Here is a 26,723-nt window from a genome sequence, read left to right on the forward strand (position 1 = left end):
AAATATTGATATAATCATATTTTAATACAAATATTTCTGAGAGACATGAGAAGAGTGTTTTACGTGGTGAGTTTGGGGAGAGAAAGACATCTAAATGAATAATGAATGTCTAAAATTGAAAAAAATGTATTAGTGTCATAAGCATGCTATTCAGAAAAGTGAACATAAACAATGAGTTAGAAGTAGTAAAATTTGTTGTCTCAAGGTAACGAAAATGAGGAAGGGCAAGGGACTACTATGTTTTGGAAAGAAAAAATTAAAGCCCTTTGACCCTTTGCACTACATGCACTTATAAAATACAGAGGACAAGGCTGGGAGTGGTGGCTCATGCCTGTAATCCCAGCAATTTGGAAGGCCGAGGCAGGTGGATCACCTGAGGTCCGGAGTTCGAGATAAGCCTGACCAACATGGAGAAACCCCGTCTCTACTAAAAATACAAAATTAGCCAGGCATGTTGGCGCATGCCTGTAATCCCAGCTATTCAGGAAGCTGAGGCAGGAGAATCCCTTGAATCCGGGAGGCAGAGGTTGTGGTGAGCCGAGATTGTGCCATTGCACTCCAGCCCGGGCAACAAAAGCGAAACTCCATCTCAAAAAAATAATCATAAAATAAAATACAAAGAACATTGCATTGAGAGAAAAGTTACAATGTATCATTGATTTGAATTTTTTCTGCATGTAATTAATCAGTTAATTTTATTCTGTAGAAATTTTTTCCTGCTATTTCTCCACGGCAAAGGAAACTAGTGATGGTGAAACATTGTGTTTTATTCATTCAAAACAACAGAATACAAGACATCAAGGAAAATATTTCTATACCCTACAAGAACCAAAAATCCAAAAGTACACACTAACACTAGAAAAAGTGTTCTGGACAGGTTGACCATATAACTTATTCTAACAAAGATAACAGGAAATAAACCAGAATTATCCCAGACATTTATTACCCATACTTCCAAATAGACCTTTTCTTACATCTTATAACATAGTTAGTGCTTTGAATCTAGAAAAACATATGTAAACCGACCTTGAGGATTTATAAAATTTCCTTAGAAAGCATTGCAGTTAATTCTAGAAGCTATTTTTCTACGTATTGAATCACTAGAAATAGAGAAGCTTTAAAAAAAAAAAAAAAAACTTGTTTTTAGTTTTCAGATACATGTTTTAAGAGCCCAGAGTCTTGGCTGGAAGAATTCTAATGAACAGATCAGTGAAAAAATATACTTATACAGTAGTCTGAAGGTGGAGGTCAATACTTTCTAGATGTTACATTTTAATAGTAGCTAAACTAATGATGACATGTTTATATTGTCTTATATTTTTTAAAGATATTTTCTTATCACTGTTGTGAAAAAGAAACTTTGTACTCACAATTTAGCATCTCCACTTACAGTTTATAAGCATCTTTATAATATCGTCAATCTTGCTGAAATTTCATACAAGCAGTACGAAATACAGTACATCATTATAAATCAAGGAGAAGCATTTTGGTCACAGCGATCTCTAATTACAATGTGGATTCTCTCAGTTTAGAAAATTACTGTTATACAGCTCTAATTTTTACTTAATGCTGTTCTATAGAAACCAATATAACTTGGATGTTCATGATAGAAGAATGCCTACTAAAAGTATTTTTACTTACTCTGTCTTTTAAATTGATAACCCATGTATTTTAAGTTTATATATATAGTATTCTAGTAATAAACTGAATTACTTAAAACTTAAATTGGAGTTTTTACTAAAAATTATATCACCTACCTCCCATTTTAAGCATGATTACAAGTAAATGAAATTTCTATTTTATTTTCTCAACATACCTAAAGTTCTTTAAATAAAGTTTGAAGTTACCTCTTATAATAATATAGTCAATGCATAGTCATCATAGTTCAATAAGATGTGTTCTTTCCCTGACAAAACTGTGTACTCCACGATGATGTTTAACAAATCTACCTATCATATTATCACAAAGTAATTTCCTTTAATTGGTTACTTTAACGTAAATATTTATGGCATTCAAAGGAAGCATAGATTCTTAATGTATTATCCATCAATATAAATTATATGTGTGTGTACATATATATATATATATAACTTAAAAAGCATTTTGCTTCCAAAGCAGCAACTTGTAAAAAATATCTATATTTAAAATATAATTTACTGGAATTCTGATCTTTTATTCTGTGGATCTGTTTTTAATCTGCTTTCTTAGTAACAATCAGAATCATAGGTGCAAAAGAGTAGAGGGGGAGAAACATACACTAGGGAGAGTTCCAAAACTATCACGAATTAGGGATGATGTTAAAAAGATTACAATGAAAGTGCTTTGGTAAGTAAAGATGTCCAGAGAAAGAAAATGAATGAATGGAATTTCACAAGCATTACCCCTGAGGGTATAACAGGAGTATCAGAAGAGGTCAGAGAATTTTCGGGAGGACTTAGGATGGCTCCAAATTCCTGAAAAAATCCTACACTCTGTAGAGGAAGAATATATAGAGAAGAAAGGACAGAGTAAATAGTTCTCATCAAAATTTTGAATGAGATCAAAAACACAAACATACGCAAGGAAAAAAGAGACAAGTTCCAAATGTTCTGGAGGCTTTGCAATACCTCAGTGGTTTGCTACAAAAGTCTTTCATGAAGTTCCCAGTAAAAACCACCATGACAATGGTATCTGACTGTACTGTTCCTTCCACACCCAGTCATTATTTTTTTCTCTTAAAATTGGATTTATATTTCCCCATACTACAATTGTAAAAATGTTTTCCTGCTCACATACACTAATCACTGAGAATTTGGTTATTGGAGTTTTCCAGAAAGTGATATTTTGACTGTATTTACCATTCAGAAAAGAAATTATTTACCTTTTAATGGATGCTATGCTTGCTTCACCATGCAAACCAATAAATTCACTCATGGAATCTTTGATTGATCTGATAGGAGAGTGTTTTCTTGTAAATTGCCTTTCAAGTTTGTTACACTAATATATTTGTGGAAACATTACATGAATCCAGGTATAAAAAGATCTTTAAGCAAACATAATAAAAATGAGAGTTTACTCTTCTTGCATATACTTAAGTACAACTAGGAAATGGTTGTTTTTATTTTTTCACTCCTGAAAAGGGTTTAAAAAACTCACAAATTTTATAATTCACAGAAATGTGGGCACTTACCATTTCTGTAATTCACAAAACAAGTGCATTATTTGGCACACATGGTGTTTAAGGCTAAAACCATAAAATACTCACTAATTAGCTTAAAAGTGTAAATTACATCTTAGAATCTGTCTAGGCAACAGGAGAATTTAGATTTGCTTCATTTAAGATTATCATGAAGTCCACAACTTTGATATTTAAATACAGCCTTCATACTGAATCTTTTCTAGACGGTGGTCTTTAGAAATCTTTAGAGACAAATAATGAATCTTTTAGACATGAATGATCACTATATTTAATAATAGCCATTGTCCTTTCAAGGTAACCATGACAGTTTTATTCAGTTTGGCAAATGCTTTTCATTGTTTGCCTACATCTAGAATTTAAACAATATCAGGTATGGTCTCTAATTGCTTTGACTGTTGGTGATGTCATTAGGGCTGTCTTTGTCCAAATAGTGAAGCAGAAGTTTCCCTTGTATTTTTCTGTGGTTTGATTCCTTTCTCCTGTTGCCTGTACCCTCCCAATTTCTTTTTTCCTTCCCAAATTTCTACCCTACCATCCTATGCCACCACTTCCAACTGTCACTTTTAGTGGTATATTATATTCAAGTTTCACATAATCATTAAAAAATAATAACTAGGTGCCTGACCCTTTTGAGAGAATTTACATATTAAAAATAATTCTAAAAAGTAAAAAAAAAAGTCCAAAATATTAAGTTATTTATTACTGGACTATCTACTACATTTGCTCCTAAGGCTAGACCTGGGATGGCGGCAAGAATTCTATACAGAATGAGAGATAAATATATATGAGAATAGTAAGGGATTGCCCTCTTGCATTTATCTTCCTCTTGATTATTCATTTCTTCTATTGCCAGGTACTCTTCTGGACTATCCTGATAGAGTGGATTCTAGAAGTATGGACAGAGATACCCCATTTCTAGAATCCATCCCATATTTCACTTTTTAGTTAACCAAGAATGTCTTGGTTAATCACTGCAGTCAATATTTGCTGGTAAACTCTCCAGTTTTGCGACTCCCCTTCCCTCTTCTAACCATGCTCTGAATTGCCCAGTATTGTGCTTTGAACCTGCTCTCAGCTCTAGAAGTGAACCCTTAGTTTACTTAAGATATTCCATCCTTTCTGGTCATGATGCCTATTTAACAGTGAAAAAATAACCAAATTTGTTTGCTCCATTTGAGAAGCAAACTCTCTACCAGACAGAAACAAGGATGTATGAATTGTCAAGAGTTGGTAGCCATCTTGCCAACACAAGAGGAAAGCCTGCATGACAGTGAGGCCAAGACCAGGGAAACGAATCCAACACTGTGGAAAGGGATTCAGAAGCCAGTTTATGCCCATACTTAATTCTAGACACAACATTTAAGCCCTGATAAATAGCCCTTGCCCAAAGCTTAATCTCCCCTGGATCATTCTGTTATATGATTCAGTAAGTTTTCTTTTGTATATAAACAAGTTAGAGTCAGGTTTTTTGAAACAGTTCTATGAAAAATGATTTTAGGTAATGAAGTATTTTTCCTACCAAAGGAACTCAATTCAGACAACTAGTATCTAAGGTAGACCTTGGGTAGTGGAAAAAAATTGCATAAAGATCCATGCATGAGTACATAAGAGTCATCACTAATGCACTCATGTCAAGAATAAGCTTAAACTCTAGTCTTTGGTCTACGAGAGAAGGTTGGATAGTTGACATAAACATCCTCTCTTGCATCATCCATGGATTGATTGGTAGGTTGACTGGTAGAGATGGGACTTCTATAGTTGTTGGGTGCCTAGAAAGACAAACAGCAGAGAGTGTCAATAATTCACTGCATTTCAACAACTAATGAAGACATTCAAAACATACCTCTCATAAATGCAGGCATGATATGGGACAAGTTTCCATTATAATTAATTTGATAAAACATTTTTCTCATTGTATTGAACTTCTCTTAGAAATCACATTCTTGACTGAGATGCAACAGAAACCTAGTCTAGATTAATACTTGCTGTATTGTGCTATGAATTACCTGTTTCAATGTAGAACTCCCTCTCCCAATGTTAAGCTATTTTAATAAGAACAATTATTATCATTTTTATATGGAAATTCTAACACAGTGTCTGAACTTTAAAAAATAAGCAACATATAAAAAGTTAACAAAACTAAACTGACATCAAGATGGTATTGTATAATCATTAATCTTCTCTACCATAATCAAGTCACTTTGACCACATATGTATGTATGTAACAGAAAATATGCAGGTGTAAAAAAAGAAAGACAAATTGACAGACAAAAGAAACTAGAGAAAGGTCTTTTGATGAGTAATTTAAAAATTTAGATTGACCTTAGTGTTGTTGGTTTTTTTGAGTCAGAGTCTCGCTCTGTTGCCCAAGCTGGAGTGCAGTGGCGCAATCTCGGCTCACTGCAACCCCCACCTCCGAGGTTCAAGCAATTCTCCTGCCTCAGCCTCATGAATAGCTGGGATTACAGGCATGCACCATCACACCCGGCTAATTTTTGTATTTTTAATAGAGATGCAGTTTTGCCATGTTGGCCAGTCTGGTCTCAAACTCCTGACCTCAGACGATCCACCCACCTCAGCCTCCCAAAGTGTTGGGATTACAAGCGTGAGCCACCATGCCCAGACAGACCTTAGTGTTTTTAAGAAGAAAGTAAAATGAAAATTCAAGTGCCATGATTACTTATACAAGTTATATTTTAAAAAAGAGAATGAAGTAGTTCTAATGTCTTTTTTTGACAGTCCAACCTATTAACTCTTTAATAATCCTTCAAAATATTATTCTACAAAAGCCTGAAAAAGTTGGATACCTAATATAGACAGTTGCAAAACTCCTTTTCATTCCCGAAATTCACAACAATAAATGTGACTGGATTGGCATGAGTAGACAAAGGCTAAGGATGAAGAAGGGAATCCCAAAATTGTATATGACAGAGGACCAATTTATTGCTTGCTGAAGTGGCTGATGAAACAAAGTAAGGTTTCTTGATTCTACAGTTGGCATCAAGAAGCAATCCATGTTTTTTGCCAACAAACAAAAAAATATTTTTGCAAAAGTAACTACTTAATAAACAAAAAGTTAAACTGATAAATTATGAAGGCATCTGATGAACACATGTTGGATTGCCAGAACCCTTTTAGTACTTGGCTTTTGGCCATGTAGAATTCAATTGCAAATAATTAAAATGAAAAGAAATTTATATACTTTTGGATAGGAATTGGGGAATTTTTTGTCTTAGTTTGGGCTGCTGTAACAAAATACCGTAGACTGGGTTGCTTAAACCACAAACACTTATTCCTCACAGTTCTGGAGGCTGGAAAGTCCAAGATTAAGAAAGTATCTTCCTAACTTGAGAAAAAAAAAAAGAGTCTGGTGAGGGCCTGAGGGCCTGTTTCTTGGTTTGCAGACAACTGTCTTCTCAGTATCCTCACAATGCAAAGAACAGAAAGAGGAAGGAAGCTCTTGTCCTTAAAAAGGCACTAATCCCATTCACGAAGATTCCACCCTCATGATCTAATTACATCCCAAAGTCTCCACCTCCTAATATCATCGCATTAGGCGTTAGGAATTCAACATATGAATTTTGGGAAGACACAAATGTTCAATCCATAGCAACTTTTTTTGTGAAATTTCATAAACAGGATGCTATGCATTAAAGAAAGAGATTTGAAGTATAGTGGGGATAATGAGCATGAAAATACATATATATCCCTCTTATCTGCAAACCCAGAAGGAAGTTTCTAGTCTTTTAGTTAAACACTAAGGGGCAGAAGCAAGGCAGAATAAGGAAGAAACTTTTACAGCTCATCAAACTCCTGCAGCCCATAAGGAAATAAAAAAGTTCTTTGACTGTATAACATGAGTATACACTAATTAATAACTTAACTGCAAAGATGATAATAATAATGAATATCATTACGTTCTTCTATGTGCTTGCTACGTTTCTGGTTCTTTTATGCAATTTAACCATCACAATAACCTTATGACATAAAAATATTATGTCCTCTCCTGGATTGGATACTGTCCCCCGCAAATTCACGTCCTCCTCAGAACCTCTTAATGTGACCTCAATTGAAAATAAGATCCTTGTAATTAGCTAAGCTCATGCAACGCTGTGCTGGAGAAGGGTGGGCCTTTAAGTCCAAGATGACTGGGGTCTTCATAAGAAAAGAAGGAAGGCAGACACATACACACAGCTGAGAACAGTGATCAGAGGGGCAGAGACTGGAGCGATGTGTCTACCAGCCAAGGATCGACAGCTTCGCTAGAAGCTGGACAGAAGCATGGGATGGATTCTCATCCCATGAAGAAACCAGTCCTTCTGACACTGTTTTTTGTGCTTCAACCCTCCAGAATTATGGAAGAATAGATTTCTGTTGGTTTTAAGCCACCCAGTTTTGGTAATTTGTCACAGCAGCCTTAGAAAAGGAACAAAGATTTAGGGAAGGCATAGTGTTGATTGTTATTACGCCAGGGTAATTGCTCCTTTATTTATATTCATATAAAAAACTTAGTTTCAAAGGGTATTAAAAATAGAATAGTTCAGAAAATAACTTTCTTCAAATAGCTGATATTTAAATTACAGGCAACTGCATGATCAGGTTACTGAAAGGACAATAAAATATAAGATTGCTAACTGCAAAAGAGACTGACTTTGCATTTGTAAATTACAAAAGAAAAAAATGACAGTTCCGTATAAACTTACCTTCTGTGTATCCCAGGACTCTGTAAATAGATCTCTTCTCTCTCTCCTTCTCCTTCTGGAATGCATATTCAATAAGGAATATAAAGATATGATATTCCAGCACTAATATTATTTCATATACTCTATACCTCACTGTACCCCTAGCTCACATGCACTTTCTAATATGTTGAAGTAGCTTTATGCACATTTATCCAAAATTCTGTTACCCTACACTTTTTTTCATTTTCCCTGTCTTCTCCAAATTGCTCCCAGATGGTGAGGGCAACTAAATGGATACCTAACCACTGTGCATTAGTAATTAATCTCAGTGATTTTACTAAAGAATGATTTATAGTGACTTGTTACATAAATGGCTTATAGCCTTCTACAACCTCATATTTAAGACATTTTCCACAATTAAAATTTATTTTAAATGCCAGCAGTGTAACTTCTTAAATGACAATGTAATGAAGCTTTATAAAATCTTTTGGGTGTTATTCTAAACCACTTGTATGGATTATTTTATTAAATCACGTACATAGATTATTTTATTAAGATTTTACATAAACAGGTTTAGAAACTAAGGTGTGAAGAGGAAGAGTAACTTGCCCCAAATCACATGATCGGTTAGTGGTAGTACTGGAATTTAAATCCATCGCCCTCCCTCTTGACTATTAAGCTCTACAACTTCTGGAATCACTTCGCTGTGGCTGAAAGGACCATCTGCAACCACAGTATTCAATAAACGCTCCACAGTTCCAATGAAACCCATAAAAACCTAACCAGAGGAATCATAGAAGAGAAAATACCAGAGAAGAAGAGGCTACTGTAACTGAATGCAAGAGCTGATATAACTGTATCCAACTATATAAAATAGTTATTATAGGGAGATGGTGACTCTTTTTTATCTCCCTAAATAAAAGATTCTTATTGAACAACAGAGGAGATAGGTTAGATACAGAAATGTAATGTTTTGGGAGTTCTCTTTAAGGTGAGGTTGTAATTCCTTTGTGAATATCTTGAAAACAAGATGGTCTTTCTCCAGGGAAATGTTATGCAGGAAATGGATATTGACTCTAATTGTCTCTTCTAGTTGCTTTGAAATCCTCCTATCATGTCTATATAATCTTACCTTATTCCATGTGCATTTATTTCTTATTTATCATTATTTTGACCAATTATTCATTAATTTATTTATTCTATGTGTAAATTTACTATACACAAGGCATATGGCTAGATGTTTTATATAAATTAGATCATTTACTCCTCAAAATAAATCTATGATATAGATGCTATTATTCTCCTCATTTTAAAGATGAGGAAAAGATCTATGATCTTTGACCTTTTGTTAAATTGTGGTTCACAAGGCTTGCTATCTCACAACATGCAGTTAACGTTCCCAACCAGGTCCAAATGCATGCATTTGCGCACACACGCATATGCACACACACACACGCACATGCACACACACACTCACACACACAATTTAAATAAGCCTGGAGTATACAATGTGATGAAACAAAAGAGAACATGGAACTTAGAGTCAAATGATCTGTGTTTAACTTGCACTCTGCAATTTACTAGCTGAGTTATTTATGTCTTTAAAGTTCAGTCCTCTCATCTGTATTATTAAAAAGTCAAAAAATATTAGATGCTGGCAAGGTTGTGGAGGAAAAAGAACACTTTTACACTGTTGGTGGGAATGTAAATTAGTTCAGTCATTGTGGAAGACAGTGTGGTGATTCCTCAAAAACTTACAGACAGAGATACCATTCGACCCAGCAGTGCCATTACTGGGTATATGCCCAAAGGAATATAAATCATTCTACTATAAGACACATGCATGCATGTGTTCATTGCAGCACTATTCACGATAGCAAAGACATGGAATCAACCTCAAAACCCATCAATGATAGACTGGAGAAAGAAAATGTGGTACACATACACCATAGAACACTATACAGCCATAAAAAGAAATGAGATCATGTCCTTTGCAGGGACATGGATAGAGCTGGAGGCCATTATCCTTAGCAAACTAATGCAGGAACAGAAAACCAAGTACCACATGTTCTCACCTATAAGTGGGAGCTAAATGATGAGAACACATGGACACATAAAGGGGAACAACACACACTGGAGCTTACTGGAGGGTGGAGGGTGGGAGGAGGGAGATGATCAGGAAAAATAACTATAGGGTATGAGGCTTAATACTGGGTGACGCAATAATCTATACAACAAACCCCATGACACACGTTTGCCTATGTAACAAACCTGCACATCCTGCACATGTATCCCTGAACTTAAAATGTTAAGAAAATAAAAATGAAAATAAAAAAATAAAAAGAGTAAACATATCACTATTGGATTTATGTTGATCAGCCATTCTGGTTTGCCTGGGACTAAGGAGTTTCCCAGGATGAGAGATTTTCTTTTTTTTTTTTTTTTTTTTTTTGAGATGGAGTCTCGCTCTGTCACCCAGGCTGGCATGCAATAGCGCAATCTCAGCTCACTGCAACCTCCGCCTCCCGGGTTCAAGCGATTCTCCTGCCTCAGCCTCCTGAGTAGCTGGGATTACAGGCGCCCTGAGTAGCTGGGATTACAGGTGCCCGCCACCATGCCCGGCTAATTTTTTTTTTTATTTTTAGTAGAGACGGGGTTTCACCATGTTGGTCAGGCTGGTGTTGAACTCCTGACCTCATGATCTGCCCGCCTCGGCCTCCCAAAGTGCTGGGATTACAGGCGTGAACCACCACACCCAGCCGAGAGATTTTCAATGCCAAAACCTGGAGAGCCCCGAAAACCAAGGCTCCCTATCTGTTAATGCCAGTGTTCACAAGGAATGTAAAAATAAATATCTAACATTTTTCTCCCTAAATATTAAATTTCTTCCTACACTCAGTTGCACATCTATAGAACATATTTTGGCTTTTTTTTTTTTTTTTTGTGAGACAGTCTTACTCTGTTACTCAGGCTGGAGTACAGTGGCGCAATTTCAGCTCACTGCAACCTCCGCCTCCCGGGTTCAAGTGATTCTCCTGTCTCAGCCTCCTGAGTAGCTGAGACTACAGGTGCCCACCACCACACCCAGCTAATTTTTGTAGTTTTAGTGGAGATGGAGTTTCACCATGTTGGCCAGGCTGGTCTCGAACTCCTGACCTCAAATGATCCACCCACCTCATCCTCCCAAAGTGCTGGGATTACAGGCATGAGCCACCGCGCCTGGCCATATTTTGGCTCCTTTCACACTTGCCAATGCGAGGCCCTTTCCCTAGCCATGGTCACTTAGTCGTGTTACTATTGCTATCTCTGCATGAAAACAGCACAAACCAGGAGCAGAGGAGCTGCTGCCAATCCCTCCAACACATAAGCTACTAGGCGTTGAGTGTGAAGTATTCAGTTTTGTTCAGGGACACTGTCTGATTTATGTTGGCTTCTATCCAAGTCAATACATCTGAAGCTGCAGGATTATTTTAAACAGTCAGTAAAACAGAGTTCAGAAGGTCATTGTTGGAGCCCTTGGGTCATCTTTCAAAGCATTTCTATTGGAAGTAACAACCGCAAACTGATACTAGTGACAAGGTAGAAGGAACAAGTGCTTTTCCCTTGTGGTGTGCATCCATGATTACAAATTCAAGTCCACTAATCTCCTTTTATCACATTTAACTAAGTGGGACAATATATTCTACCGTTCAATTTAGCTATTCATGTAAAAGTAATGCATAATGCATTTTCATGAAGCAAAATTTTTCATGAAGCAAAATCTATCATGTCCAACATCTGTGACCCTGTGGAGGTTTGTCACCACTCGCTGTCTCTTAGTCACATTGCCTGGTTCCCGTGTGCTCCCTCTGTCATCTCTGCCCCCAGGATGTTTCCCATTGCCAAGGTGAAACAGTGGAAGAGTCCATGGTGCTACTAACACCTCGGTTCCTTACTTCAATTTGCTAATTGCTGTTCAGGGAAAGACTTAAGGGTAGTCCGTGATGGGGAAAAAGGTAAAATGACCTGACCTCCTGTTTCAGTTTAATTAGACAAATGTTTATTGAGCATTCATTATTTAGACAGATTAGTGCTAAATGCTATCAAATGCTAAAAAATGAATAAAACACAAACTCTGCCATTATGAATAGAAGGGATGGCAAGCATGAAAGTGATTAAAATAAAAAGCAGGATGTGAGGAGTAGCAGAGACGTACACGATGATTCCAGATGATGACATCATGTCTATTTGCAGGGATGGAGAACAGTGCAGACCTCACAGAGGGGACAGGTGTTTCACAACTTGAATGATACATAGGAATGCAGCCAAATGTGGGGAACAGCACTTTGGTAGCAAACCAGATGGGGAGAGCGATGGGTGTGCTTCAGTTTCCACAAAATTTATCAACATCTGGGAGATTAAATAAAGTAGAAAGTATGGATAAAAATTAGGCTTCAGTCAGAATATAGGCCAACTTCAACGACAGGGTTAATGAGTTTTAACATTATTCTGGTAGGAGTGGGAAGATAATCAAAGATATTGAACAGGAAGATGACATGCCAACCCAGCTTTCAGAAGAAGACCCAGGGAAACGGGATGGGTTAGAGAAAGAGGCTATAGCTGAGAGCAGGCTGGAGACGTTACCAAAATCAGGGAGCAGTGATGACAGTTGCTAAATAGCCAGAGGTCAAGGATGAAGAGACTAGATGAGAGACCTACTGGAAATCCTATTAACAAGGTGTGTTTGTGTGTGTGTGTGTGTGTGTGTGTGTGTGGTGCATTTGGTAACATTACTGAAGGAGAGGAGTGCAGAAGGATATATTCACTTACTCAGCAAACATATATTAAGTGTCTATGATATGCCAAACATGCAAAATATAGACATCAAAAGTGTGGTCCCTTCCTCCCTTAAGAACATAACACTTTAGCTGTAATACATTATAAGGAATAATTTCAACCTGCTATGATTACAGCAAAGATATGCAACAAATACCTACACAAGTGAGTTGAAAAGCACAGGAGAGCTAGAAGGGGAAGAAAAACTCAGCCAAGAATATCCTAGAAAATTCCCAACTGTGCTACAATACAGTAAAAGGTTTTTTTTAATTTTTAATTTTTGTTATTGACAGGGTCTTGCTATGTTGCCCAGGCTGGACTTGAACTCTTGGGCTCAAGCAATCCTCCAGCCTCAGCCTCCTGAGTAGCTGGAACTTCAGGCACATATCACTATGACCAGCAAATAAAAGATTTAAAACATTTAGTATAGGCCAAATGGCTCCCTGCTGTAATGCAGCACCCTCCAATTCCTTCTTCTCAGTAATTTTAAGCACCTAGATTTCTTGGTTCTGAGAACATACAACTATTTGAAATTATGCTGTTTGCTTATTGGGATGTGAGCTTCATTATGTCTTGTTCACTGCTGTGCACAATCAATATTTGATGAATGAATAAATGAAGACTTTATCACTGTTAAACCTTGTTCTTCCCCTTCTCAGAATCTGTATCCATCTCACGCTGTGTCATACATGCACACACACACCACCCCCTCACTGACAGCTTTTTCCTGGAGGAGGAGGAAGACAGGGCAGGATAAAGAGCAGAAGCATCAGGCAGAATATAAAAGGGGCAGACCACCAGCTTCTACCAATTCTTAAATGAACTATTGCAGCTCTTCCTGTAATATTACTACAGCTACTTCTCCTCCTTTGTGTTAGAACGGTACTCACGAAAATATATATTTGAATGCTGAGACAGCTTGACAAATTACTGGGTTATTAATAGAGAACCTCTAACATGCTGAATAAGAGTCAGAATAAGTTGCACTACTCACCTGTTAAGGAAAATGACAATGATGGTGGTAATCGAGATAAGAAACAACAACAATAAAACTGTCCCTCCAGCCACAAAGAGGGTATATTGGTTATCGGTTTTACCTAGGAGAAAAAAAAATATTGTAGGAATTAGGAATTCAGCCAAAGGCAGTAAAAAGTAAGGCAGGAAAATAAAGAAAAGATACATTAATTATTGAGTAACAAAAACAAAGAATCCAACAACAAAAAAGAAAAATAGAATGAGCTGCAGGAAAAAGAGAATTTTTCTTTTAGAGTCTCCTAAATATTTCTAACTCTTAATAGATTTTTATGTTTTTTGATTAAGCTGAGTTTAACACCTTAAGAACAAAAATATAAAGAGCATGCGTTTGCCAAATACCTCATTCAAATAAGCTGCCAATCATATACACAAAATCTTTTGTAGAAAAAAAAAACTATTAAAATAGTAAATAGGCCAGGTGTAGTGGCTCAGGCCTGTAATCGCGGAGGTTTGGGAGAGTGGATCACTTGAGGCCAGGAGTTCGAGACCAGCATGGGCAACATGGTGAAACCCCGTCTCTACTAAAAACACAAAAAGTTATCCCAGTGTGGTGGTGCACGCCTATAATCCCAGCTACTCAGTAGGCTGAGGCACAAGACTCATTTGAACCCCAGAGGTGGAGCTTGCAGTGAGCCCAGATCTTGCCACTGCACTCCAGCCTGAGCAACAGAGAGAGACTCTATGTAAAAATAAATAAAATAGTAAATAAACAAAGATTATCTTTTATGCCTGATATATTAAGTACATTCAACATATAACAGAATATAACTTTGATGTTTATAAGTATAATTTAAGAAAAATAGATATTTTCTATTCAATTTGGTAATGATACAAAAAAAATCGAAAAAAAAAATGTTACTCCAACTCAATGTCTGAAAATTTACCATGGTCCAGTAATCTGAAATTCTCATCCTAAATCTTTCACAATTCAACGACCAGCTCCAGCAAATTCCTTACTGTGTATGTGTCTCTTCATTTGTCAACTGATGGCAATGGCAGCAGCCCTAATTACGTCACAGAATTGTGATGAGACTCTCGTGAGTCAATATTCACAAGAACAATCAACTGTGATTAGAGAAATGTCCCCTCTGGAGTGTGAGCCCAGTGAGGTCAGGGAACATTTTATCTTTTTGTTACATCCTCCTGCCCACAACACACCTCTCAACCCCCAACCCACAGAGCGTGTTGTGAGTGCCTCCCACAGAGAAGAATCCCATCAACATCTGCTGCTGGGAATGGGACTGAATTGAAACCCAATGGTCTTCGTTGCTGTCTCTCTTCGGGAAAGCGAACCTGTCAATCACCCCACCATTAGGATGGGGCCAGGCTCTGAGAGGGTAGCACAATTTCCCTTCCACCTGAAATCCAAGCTTGAATGTTTGTACTGTGACACCCCGGCTGTCTGGAATCCTATTGCAGCCCGAAAACCATGCCTTTGAACCAATTCTTCCCTATCTTTTCCTCAGATAATTTCTTCTCATTTTATCCACTATTGTAGCTGCATTTTTTTCGTAAGAACTCAAAGTATGGACCCACTTATTCTTTTACAAACTTTACTGCAAAGAGAAACTAAGACAAATAAGCAAACATTTTATTTTTAAACGTTTTAGACCTAGATTCCACAAATAAGTCATACAAAATTTTTTCTTTTTGTGTCTGGCTTATTTCACTTTGCATAATGTCCTCAAGGTTTACCCACCTTGTCACACATGATAGGATTTCCTTCTTTTTTAAAGGGTTAATAGTACTACATTGTGTCTATGGACCACATTTTCTTTATCTATTCATCTGTTGATGGACACCTAGGTTGCATCCACATCTTGACTACTGTAGATAATGATGCAATACATACATGGTGCAGGTATTTCTTCAAGATACCGACCTCATTTCCTTTGTATATAATACCCATCAGATTGCTGGTTCATATGATAGTTTTACTTTATTTTATTTTTGAGACGGAGTTTCGCTCTTGTCACCCAGGCTGGAGTGCAGTGGCACAATCTCAGCTCACTGCAAGCTCCACCTCCCAGGTTCAAGCAATTCTCCTTCCTCAGCCTCCAAGTAGCTGGGATTACAGGCACCTGCCACCACACCGAGCTAATTTTTGTATTTTTAGTAGAGATGGGGTTCCGCCCTGTTGGCCAGGCTGGTCTCGAACTCCTGACCTCAGGTGATCCACCTGACTTGGCCTCCCAAAGTGCTGGGATTACAGGCATGAGCCACCACACCTGGCCTATTTTTAATTTCTTGAGGAACCTCCAACCTGTACCAATAATGAGTGCACCCATTTACATTCCACCAACAGTGTACAAGGGTTGCCTTTTCTCCACATCCTCACCATCACTTGCTATCTCTTGTCTTTTTGATAACAGCCATTCTAATAAGTGTGAGGTGAGGGCTCACTGTGGTTTTGATTTGCATTTCCCCGATGACTATTAATGTTGAGCAGCTTTCCATATACCTATTGGCCAGTGTTATGTCTTCTTTGGAAAAACGTCTATTTTTCCCACTTTTTAATTGGGTTGTTCTTTTGCTATGAAATCCTGCCATTTGCGACAGCATGGAGGAATTTGGAGGACATTATCCTAAGTGAAACAAGCCAGACACAGAAAGACAAATACTGTATAATCTCACCTGTATGTGGAATCTAAAAAAGTCAAACTTATAGAAGCAGGGAATAGAACAGTGATTGCCAGGAGGTAAGGGTGCAGAAAATAGGCAGACGTTGGCTAAAGGGTACCAACTTTTGGTTATAAGGGGGACCTACTATACAGTATGGATGGTGATACATGAGTTAATTAATCGTGGTGATTATTGCACCATGTTTATATACATTAAATAATCACATTGTATGCCCTGAATATATTCAATCTTTATTTGACAGTTAATTATTTTAAAACAAAATTTAAAGCAATTGTTTTCTTTGGGCTTTTTTATATTTTCCAAATTTTCTAGATGATGTGTTCATTTTGTGATCAGGCAAATAAATACAGTACCAAAAAAATAAAGATCTGCAGGCTTAAAAAAGAATATTTTATCAAATCTTAGTGGTTAAAGTATAGGATGTAGAAATCTTTTCTTTAGAAATAGACTCAGAATACTTAACAATTAAGATGGCTTTCTTTATGAAAGTCTAATTTATATGAATTTAACAGTATAATCCGCTTGAAAGTACGACCACTTGTGACACACTGTTCAATTATAAATCCAAATTTCAGATGCATTGTTTCATAGGAAATATGTTACTTATTTGTAACCTGTTTTTAGTAATGTTTGGCCTCTTGGATCAGATCCATTTATTCACTCAGTCTTTAAACACAAAGTATTTCAAGGTGTACTGTATGCCTGGTACTATAGACAAAGTGGTAGGTAAAAACAAATTTGACACCTGTGTAGAAAAAAAAACTCTGTCAAATTGTGTTTTTCCTCTGTTCTCACACTACCACAGCAATCGTCAACAGACTTGTGTGACCAAAGATGTGGGTGGTTTTCCCCACACACCAAGTAATGGGCACCAGCTGAGTGTCTGCCAACTCTATTCTGAGACGATCTACCCTAGGATAGTACCAGATCCCACAGGTTGGGGGCTCAGTCCCAAAGACATCGCGCCCTCTCCTCCATTGCCAACCCTGCCCTTCAGACACCAATTGCAAGTCCAGGCCTCTAGAACTTTTTTTTTTTTTTTTTTTTTGAGACGGAGTCTCGCTCTGTCACCCAGGCTGGAGTACAATGGCAGGATCTTGGCTCACTGCAATCTCTGCCTCCCAGGTTCAAGTGATTCTCCTGCCTCAGCCTCCCGAGTAGCTGAACCTGCCACTACGTCCAGCTAATTTTTGTATTTTTAGCAGAGACAGGGTTTCACCATGTTAGTCAGGCTAGTCTCGAACTCCTCACCTAAGGTGATCCACCCTCCTCGGCCTCCCAAAGTGCTGGGATTGCAGGCATGAGCCACCATGCCCAGCCCCAGACCTCTAGAACTTCTGACCAATGGGTCTCAAGCTAGGGTTCCCAAGACCCTTTTTTCAGGTTTGGTTAATCTGGTGGAGCCAGTTATAGAGCTCAAGAAAACACATTTGTCCGTTTAGTATCAAGGATATTGCAAGGGATACAGATGAAGAGATTGGTAGGGTGAGGCATGCACGAAGGGGCACAGAGCTCCCATGCCCTCCCTGTCCACACCACCCTCCAGGAGGCTCCACATGTTCAGTTGTCCAGAAACTCTCCAAACCCCATCCTCTTGGGTTTTTATGGAGGCTTCATTACGTAGGTATGACTGACAACCCTGTAGAAATGGGATTGGGCAAAAAGCATATCATCTAAACCCAGCAAGGCCTGTCCAGACTTTAGGTATGGGGTGGGATCCTCTCTGGAATGAGGGTCTTTTGACCCATATTCAGATTAGAGTCTTACCTTGGTCAGGAGAAAGGACAGGAGGCCAGAGAGAACTTCTGTTTCCTGAGGCCTAAAGTGCCCCAACATTATAACAAGGACCATGTGAATTTTGAGCCAGGACCCGTGGAAGAAACCTATAGATCTGCATATCCTAATACCACAATACCTGATTTAGTGGAACATATATTGTTTTGAAAAGTCCTAGACAATTTAAAAATAGTTAGGGAAAAAGGATTTTTTCTTAAGAAATAAAGGTGAAATAAAGCATGGAGTCAGGTAGAGATTCAGTCCAGAGACATTTCAATCTAGAGTGGCCCAGCCTGTAGCCAACATGGCTTCTCAGTCCATTCCCTGCTTTGCCTGCAGCTTCCACATGAATGACCACTGGCTTAGAACAAGGCTGGGGTAAACTTGCGCCTTGCTGGGCCCTGTATGGCTGGGGAAAATAAAAAGGAAAAGCAAATGGGTATGGATGCTTTGGGAGTTAATCAATAGTTCATAACATTTAGTTTTTTAAGTTTTGCTAATAGATCTCAGATTGAGTAATGTCAGCCCTGAAGCCCTTTTCTTTAAAAAAGAAGAATTGTTCCCAGAAGCCATTTTTTTGCTAACTTTTTTCACTTATATCCCAATGCTGTGTTGATTCACAGGAGAACAAGTGTCTTGAACCGTAAAAGCATTACTTTTCCTTCCATCACAGAAGATAAATACAGTTAAAACAATTTAAAGCAAGTCAGTGAAATACATAAATGAATAATTTACTCCAGGATTGTGACCCTCTAGGCTAAGTTTCTGGCAATAACAAGTATTTATGGCTGAGTTATAAACTCTTAGAAAAGGCTCATGATAGAAATATTGCCAGTCCCTTCCCTCAGAGTTCGGCAGGCAAGAGCGGCCATTTAATGTCTATAGTTTATCCTCTACTAGGGTATGGGTGGAGTTAGGGAGTGAAGAAACCAAGTCACTTAGAACCTGAATAACTGGGCCAAAGAACATGCCAGGGAAAACCCACAGATCCTGACTCTCTAACATCAAGCATTAGGCTGGAAACTGCAAATTAAAACCACAATGAGAGACCACCTCACACCTGTTTGAATGGCTTTTCTCAAAAAGATGAAAGAAAACACGTGGTTTTCTCCGCCATCATGGTGTGTGTGGTTGACTCCATTCCTCACCATGTCTTCTCCCAAGACTTTCAGGGTCAAGCAATTCCTGGCCAAGAAACAAAAGCAAAATCATCCCATTTTATCAGGGGAACCTGCCCCTGATAATTCAATGTAGGTTCTTTTCTATTTTCCCTAAGTGTTGGCCGGTCTGAGAAATAAAGTGAAAGAGTACAAAAGACAGAAATTTTAAAGCTGGGTGTCTAGGGGAGACATCACATGTCGGCAGGTTCCGTGATGCCTCCTGAGCCATAAACCCAGCAAGTTTTTATTAGCAATTTTCAAAGGGGAGGGAGTGTACGAATAGGGTGTGGCTCACAGAGATCACGTGCTTCAAGGGCAACAAAAGATCACGAGGCAAATGGAGGCAGAGCGAGATCACAGGACCGGGTGAAATTAAAATTGCTAATGAAGTTTCAGGCACACATTGTCACTGATAAACATCTTAACAGGGTTCAAGAGCAGAGAACCAGTCTGACTAGAATTCGCCAGGCTGGAATTTCCTAATCCTAGCAAGCCTAGGGGTGCTGCAGGAGTCCAGGGCGTGTTTCATCCCTTACCTGCAACTGCATAAGGCAGACACCCCCCTGAGCGGCCATTATAGAGGCTCCCCCCCGCCCCGGGAATGCATTCTTTTCCCAGGGCTGCGAATTATTAATATTCCTTACTGGGGAAGGAATTCAGCGATATTTCTCTTACCCGTTTTCGGTAATAAGAGAAACATGGCTCTGTCCTGCCCGGCCTACAGGCAGCCAGACTTTAAGGTTATCTCCCTTGTTCCCTGAAAATCACAGTTATCCGGTTCTTAAGGTGCCCAGATTTCATATTGTTCAAACACACATGCTTTACAAACAATTTGTGCAGTTAATGCAATCATCACAGGGCCATGAGGTGACATACATCCTCAGCTTACAAAGATGATGGGATTAAGAGATTAAACTAAAGACAGCTACAGGAAATCACAAGAGTATTGATTGGGGAACTGATAAATGTCCATGAAATCTTCACAACTTATGTTCTTCTGCCATGGCTTCAGCCAGTCCCTCCGTTCAGGTTCCCTGACTTCCCACAGCACCATTTCCCAGTGGATTCAGATGAAAGCTGGTAATAAAACCAGGTACAGCTCCAAAACGGAGCCACTGAAGAACCACCAAGCTGGGTTTATACGGAATTGCATGGGAGATGGCACACAGGTTTACGCTGTGTCAAGGTCACGATCATGCTGCCATGTCAATCTGTGGATGTCACCACTATCTGGACAGTTGAACATGTTTTATTGGGAATATGTTTTTTCTCTTTGTTTATATGCTCTGCACCAGTAGGTAGGTTCAGTAATAAATATGTGAGAACTTTTGTTTCAGAAAAAGAAGAAAGAAAGAAAGGAAAAAGAGAGAAAGAGGAAAGGAAGGAAGGGAAGGGAAGGGAAGCGGAGGAGGAAGGAAGGAAGGAAGCAAGGGAGGAAGGGAGGAAGGGAGGAAGGGAGGAAGGGAGGGAGGGAGGAGAAAGAAAGAGAAAGGAAGTAAGGAAGGCGGAAAGAAGGAAAGGAAAGGAAGGGAAGGGAAGGCAAATAAAGAAAGAAAGAGGGAAGAGAAGAGAAGGGAAGAAAGAAGAAAGAGTTGGCAAGGGTATGGAGAAGAGAGAACCCTCGCACACTGTTGAAAGACAAATACCACATAATCTCACTTAAATATGGAACCTAAAAAAATTAATGTCTTAGAAGTAGAAAGTAGGATGGTTACCAGAGGCTGTACAAGAGAATGGGGATGGAGATAATGGGAGTTGTTGGTCAAAGAGTACAAAATTTCAGACACACAAGGGGAATAAGTCTTAAGATTTTTTTTTTTTTTTTTTTTTTTTGAGACAGAGTCTCGTTCTGTCACCCAGGCTGGAGTGCAGTGGCCTGATCTCACTGCAATCTTTGCCTCCTGGGTTCAAGCGATTCTCCTGCCTCAGCCCCCTGAGTAGCTGGGACTACAGGTACCCGCCACAATGCCCAGCTAATTTTTGTATTTTAGTAGAGATGGGGTTTCACCATGTTGGCCAGGCTGGTCTCGAACTCCTGACCTCAAGGGATCCACCTGCCTCGGTCTCCTAAAGTGCTGGAATTACAGGCGTGAGCCACAGCATCCGGCCAAGTTTTAAGATTTATCGTACAGCAGAGTCTCTATACTTAATAATAATGTATACTTCAAAATAACTGAGTAAATTTCAAATGTCTCACTGTAGAAATCATAGGTAAATGAGGTGATGGATATGTTAATCAGCTTGATTTAATCACTCTACATTGTATACATATATCAAAATATCATAGTGTACCCCCAAAATATACACAAATATTATTTGTCAACTAAAAATAAAATTGATTTAACTTTTTTTAGATTTAAAAAAAATAAACAAATATTAGACCTTGTTTTGTGTACAGATGGACCATAGTGAGTGAGTTCAGACAGAGGAGATGTGGGTGAGCTGACAGATTCTGCATTATCAGGTCATTCCAAGTTTTGACTTTCTATATAATATAGACAAGTATTCAATCTTTGTCCCACTTCAGACATTGGTTTATTGAAAACAGAGATTGAGGAGAAAGCCTTGGGGCCTAGTCCTGTCTTCTAATTCTTTCCCCTGGAAGACTTCACATAGGACACTTAATGTTTTCAACAGTTTTTTTTGGCAACTGCATAATGATGATAAAATTAACCACAAGGGTAGCTATGAGATTTAAATCAAGCATGTAGAGGTGCTTTCAACAGTTTAAGCACCAAACGATTTAAGTTATTAATCATGCATATTTAATATGCATTTATATTTTACGTAGACACAGTCCAAATGAGGGTTAATCAGATAACTTGTTTCTATTTTTTTCATGTTGAGATGTCACATTGAAGTAGTCGTGTACAGCAGAGCATGCTTGCTCCTGCAGCTAGACTTACCTTCCTGGGGAAAGGCACAGGTACTGTTGGTAAACATCTATACAATAACTGTTGCCTTGGCAGACCACCGGAAATAATAGTAGCACGACGTGTGCTGAACTTTCCTGTATGCCTGAAATACGCATCACGTGGATATTGGTATGGTAATATTATTCCAAGTTTTCAAAGGTCAACTTTCTTTGTCCAGATAAATCAGTTTTATACTCTGTATTTCAGAAACCTTTCCGTGTTTTATAGCTAGAAGGTCCTAGAGAGTAAATTATTTTCAGAGAATTAAAGGGCCATGGCTTCAACCTCTAATCCTTCTTCTGAGTAAATAGCAACTACTTCTCCTCAAAATAAAAGTATTATCAGGTTTTAACTAAGAAACATAAGGCCCAGAGAATCTAAATAATTTTCCTGTCATTATAGAGCAAACCAGTGAGGGAAGCAAGCTTCCTACCTGATGTACAAATTTTGCTACAATTTGCCTCTCTTGATGGCAAATTATAGCAAAATTTGTATATCAGGTGGGAAACTTTATGTTGAAAATACTTGTCCCAAATAGTTTAAACACTTTAAAGGTTTCTGTCAGTTGAGAAACATATACCCTAAGATAGCTTGTATGTACGTTTTAACTACACAATATAGAATGACTGCATTAGCTACTTTTTCTGGTGCAATAATGTAGCATCATTCAGTACTGTGGGTCATAAGTTCTCTACAGTGATTGGTGTATGGCAAGGATAGTTAAGTCAGCACATGAGGGCGAAGAGATGGGAACATCTTCAAATTGACACATTTATTGAGAAAAATGTTACGGCTGACTCCTTTGTATTAGGTATCTCATATTTTTACCCAAATATTTCTGAGTCTTATACTTCTTGCACATTTACCTCAATTTTTATGAACATATTATTTAAAGAGACTATATAGATGCTTCAAAAGTCAGAATGTCAAGAGCTGCACATACCTTTCTCACTGTCTTAGTGAATTAGTGTGCAGAAAAGAGTTCATGTAGCAGGCTTGGATTCTGAGTGATCCTCCTGCCTCAGCCTCCCAAGTAGCTGGGACCACAGGCACATGCCACCATGCCCAGCTAATATTTTTTAAAATTTTTTGTAGAGACAAGATCTCACTATGTTGCTCAGGCTGGTGTTGAACTTTAGACCTCAAGCAATCCTCCTGCCTTGGCCTCCGAAAGCAATGGGATTACAGGCAGGAGCCACTATGCCTGGCTCTGAGGGATTATTATGGACACCTGACTCTGAGCCAAAGCCTAGCCAAGACTGTTTCTGTTTAGCTTTATTTCTAGTGCTCTTGTGTTCATGTTTGTGAACATGTCTTGATTGAAATCAGGAATTAGAAATTAAATGCCAAGTCCATAAAAAAGAAAATGAAGTAGATGCAACAAGTTCTCTGCTTGGATAAGCATAGCAGTGAGACTGTCATGTAGACACTGTCACCTTTGATTCATAACGTGTCTCTTGGGAATCTGGCTTCCTGTTATAACAGAAGTTATTTTTTAACTTTAACTTTAAAAGTTATTTTTTTATAACAAAAAAACTAGAAAAATGGCAAAAAATAGACTATGGAATATTGAGGGAAACAAATGAGGTAGGTGATGCTTTGTAGTGAGTGAGGAGACTACATTCAAACAAACAAACATACAAGAGTATAATGGTACAAGGTAATTTAATGCGGGGATTAACCATCTTGCTTCTCATTATAGCCAACCACATAGAGCAAAGTGCAAGACTTGGTGCTCAGAGGACACCAGGACAGCCACAAGATGGTTATATCTATTATCCTCTGTTTAGTAAGGCAAAGAAACATGCCATCCAGCTTCAAAGTCTTTCCATCTAAAAATGATAATTTAAAAACTTGGTACATAAAAGGAATAAGCTTTACTAAACTTAGAAGATGCATGTATATAAGACATCTCATTACTTATTGCCTACAGAAATAAGGCCTATTGTATATGTAAACTGTGTTTCAAATAAAACAAGTATGAGAATGTATATGTTCTTCTAACAATATAATAGAAACATCATCTCAAAACGAGTCATCACCATTAAAAGGCAACCAACACACTATTTCACAGTTGTGTTCAGGGTGCCCCCTCCCCAGGATCTGGAACTTGCTGGAAGGACACACAGCTTTCAGCCTGTAGCCACGTCACAGCTCAGGTTTATGACAGCAGAAGGATCCAAAGCAAATCAGCAAACGGATAAGCTGCCTGGGCAAAGTCAGAAGGACTGGCTGATATCCCCGAAGAAAAGCAGGTGTTTAGCATAAACCACATAGGTTGTATAAACAGTTTAGACAGAATGAGCCACCCCATCAGTTAGAGAATGGTTGAAAGCCTCCGAAAATCCAAGTTCCCACATGCTCACAGAGAGCCAACCTAGCAGGCAGGCCGTCCTAAGGACTGTAGTCCCAGGCCTGGATGACAGAGCAAGACCCTGTCTCTAAAAGAAAACAATACAAATGACCACATGGAGCCTTGTGGAATATCACCCTGATTCCTAGGCCTGGGAACAAGTCCCAGGAGTCCGTGTCTTTCAGCAAGCACATCAGATGATCCTGATGTTGGTGTTCCACAGAATGGTGTTGAGAAACACTGCTCTACTCTAGAAAGCACCTTCCAGGGGAGCTCCAGCTGCTGAGGCCCAGCCTGCCCGTGGATTTCTCCTCCCTCCTTTCTTAGGGTATTGACTTTAGAAAACTTGTAATTGGCAGTTCTGTCTCTGTCTCTTTGAAAGACAGGCACATCTTTTTAATAGCGAGATAAGTCTCTTGTCAGCTTTTGATGGAGAAATGTCTTTCTCAAGGACCTGGGAGCCATCCCTTTGAAATGTAACCATCAAGGAAGACAGCACCCTTACTCCCAATCTCTGAGAGGGTAGAAAACTACATCAGCACCTCACTCAAGGTGCAAAAGTACCTCCTGTCGTAAAGATGTGAGAAGTCTGTTTTACCTTTGGATAAAGCCAATTATTAGCTAACACACACAGTCACCCCCAATTACCAGTTGAATCTAGGATGAAGCATGTGTGACAAATGTCTGACAAGCCCTCTTACTCGAAGACTAGTTATCATTCATCTTTAGAGCATGTATGTAATGGGTTGTATCTACCTGGCTGTATGAGAGAGTGAGATTTCTTTGTCTTTGCAGTCTCTTAGGAGGTTGCCTGTGACATGCATTACATTCTGATTTAGTGCTTATTCAATAACAAAATTGTTTTGTTTTCTACCTTTGTGGAGCAGTTTTCTGGGTAGGGAGGAGATTTTGTTTCTAATTCTATTTCTCCAGCACATTTTTATTATTACTGTTGTTTAATCAGGTATAACTCTACATTACAGTGTTACCATTATGCTTATCCTCAAGAAACAGGAAATTTTCCAAATGCTGTAGTGAAATCAAGATAAACAGCCTGGTGTCTGCAGGTTGCAACAAGACACACAATAGGCATACCACACCATTTAAATATATTATGTATTAAGCTGTACAATATAAACTACATAAACATGAGAGAACATATGTGTTCAGAATGTTTTAATATGGAAAATAAACTTTTGGTTTTGGAGGTAAGATTTTAGAGGTGAAGCCCTCACTGTCCCTAAGGAAGGAGGGACTAGTATTCTGATTACTCCAGCTCTGGTTTCAAGAAGGCATTACGGTCTGGGTACAAGAGCAAGAGAGCAGGATTTGATAGGAAGAGAAGAAGGGAGAAGCCTCAGAAGGAGGAAGGAAGGGCGTGCTTGGGAACTTTCAGCAGTTTCCTGGAAAGTTGTTCAAGGGAGTGGGCTTTCCCACACAGGAAGCGTCCAGTGGGTGGATCTGGCGAGGCTATGAGAACAGGTGCTTTGTAGTGGCCAGAAGCTGTGCCTATGAGACCTGAGCCATCACCAGGACTCCTTTGCCCAGAGGCTACTCCTAAAGTTCCCCTAATCTGTTCCTGGTGTGGATTTGACTTCACCAGCAACCAGCACCTCCCCTCCAGGCCTTCACACCTGCTACCTGATTGTGCCTGTCCCTCATGGCACTGTGTGGACAGCCTGCCTCACGTGACTCCATGATGTGCACAAGCCCCTAGAAGGCAGGCAGGAAGGAAGAGGAGAAGGTCCCCCCATAGCACTGGGGTCAGCGAAGGACCCCGAGCTGAAATAAAATAGCGGGAGACCACGCACCACCCCCGCTCCCCCCACTCCTTTGCCTAAACTTGCTCTAGACATTGGTTCAGGCTGAAACCTATCACTTGTATAAACCTCTTGAAGAAGGACGCTCTGTAGCTCCACCGTCATCAGCTTCTGTTGTGATGAGTCTCCTGATGAGAATAGTTTTTCTTTTCCACTTTGAGCAGAAAAGTAGTGCTGGGGCCAAGAATAGGAACTCTGAAGCCAGTCAGCCTGGATCTGAATCCCTGCCCCTCTATTTATTATCTACCAAGCCTGAGATAAATCCCGTCAACTGTCCATACCTCACTCTCCACAGACGTCAAACGTGGGCAGTCTGGCTGCTGTGACAAGTAAATCAGTAACTACA

The 26,723-nt window shown here is 38.9% G+C and overlaps 1 protein-coding gene across 3 annotated transcripts in view; it reads right to left on the bottom strand.

Moving 5' to 3' along the window:
• Window positions 1–825: 825 nt before the first annotated feature.
• The window catches only part of CD226 (CD226 molecule), a 102,499-nt gene continuing 76,601 nt past the window's right edge, over window positions 826–26,723 (bottom strand). The window contains exons 6-8 of one of the 3 annotated variants that reach the window (XM_054461224.2): window positions 13,670–13,772; window positions 7,882–7,936; window positions 826–4,947 (exon numbers count right to left, since the gene is read on the bottom strand). In XM_054461224.2, the coding sequence (XP_054317199.2) occupies window positions 4,822–4,947; window positions 7,882–7,936; window positions 13,670–13,772 (284 nt within the window). In that variant the 3' untranslated portion in view covers window positions 826–4,821. Of the gene's footprint in view, window positions 4,948–7,881; window positions 7,937–11,879; window positions 12,250–13,669; window positions 13,773–26,723 lie in introns of those variants that run through there. The other 2 variants (XM_063653819.1, XM_063653820.1) reach the window with 2 other exon arrangements.

Source organism: Pongo pygmaeus, chromosome 17, assembly GCF_028885625.2.
Source record: "Pongo pygmaeus isolate AG05252 chromosome 17, NHGRI_mPonPyg2-v2.0_pri, whole genome shotgun sequence".
NCBI classification, from domain to species: Eukaryota; Metazoa; Chordata; class Mammalia; order Primates; family Hominidae; genus Pongo; species Pongo pygmaeus.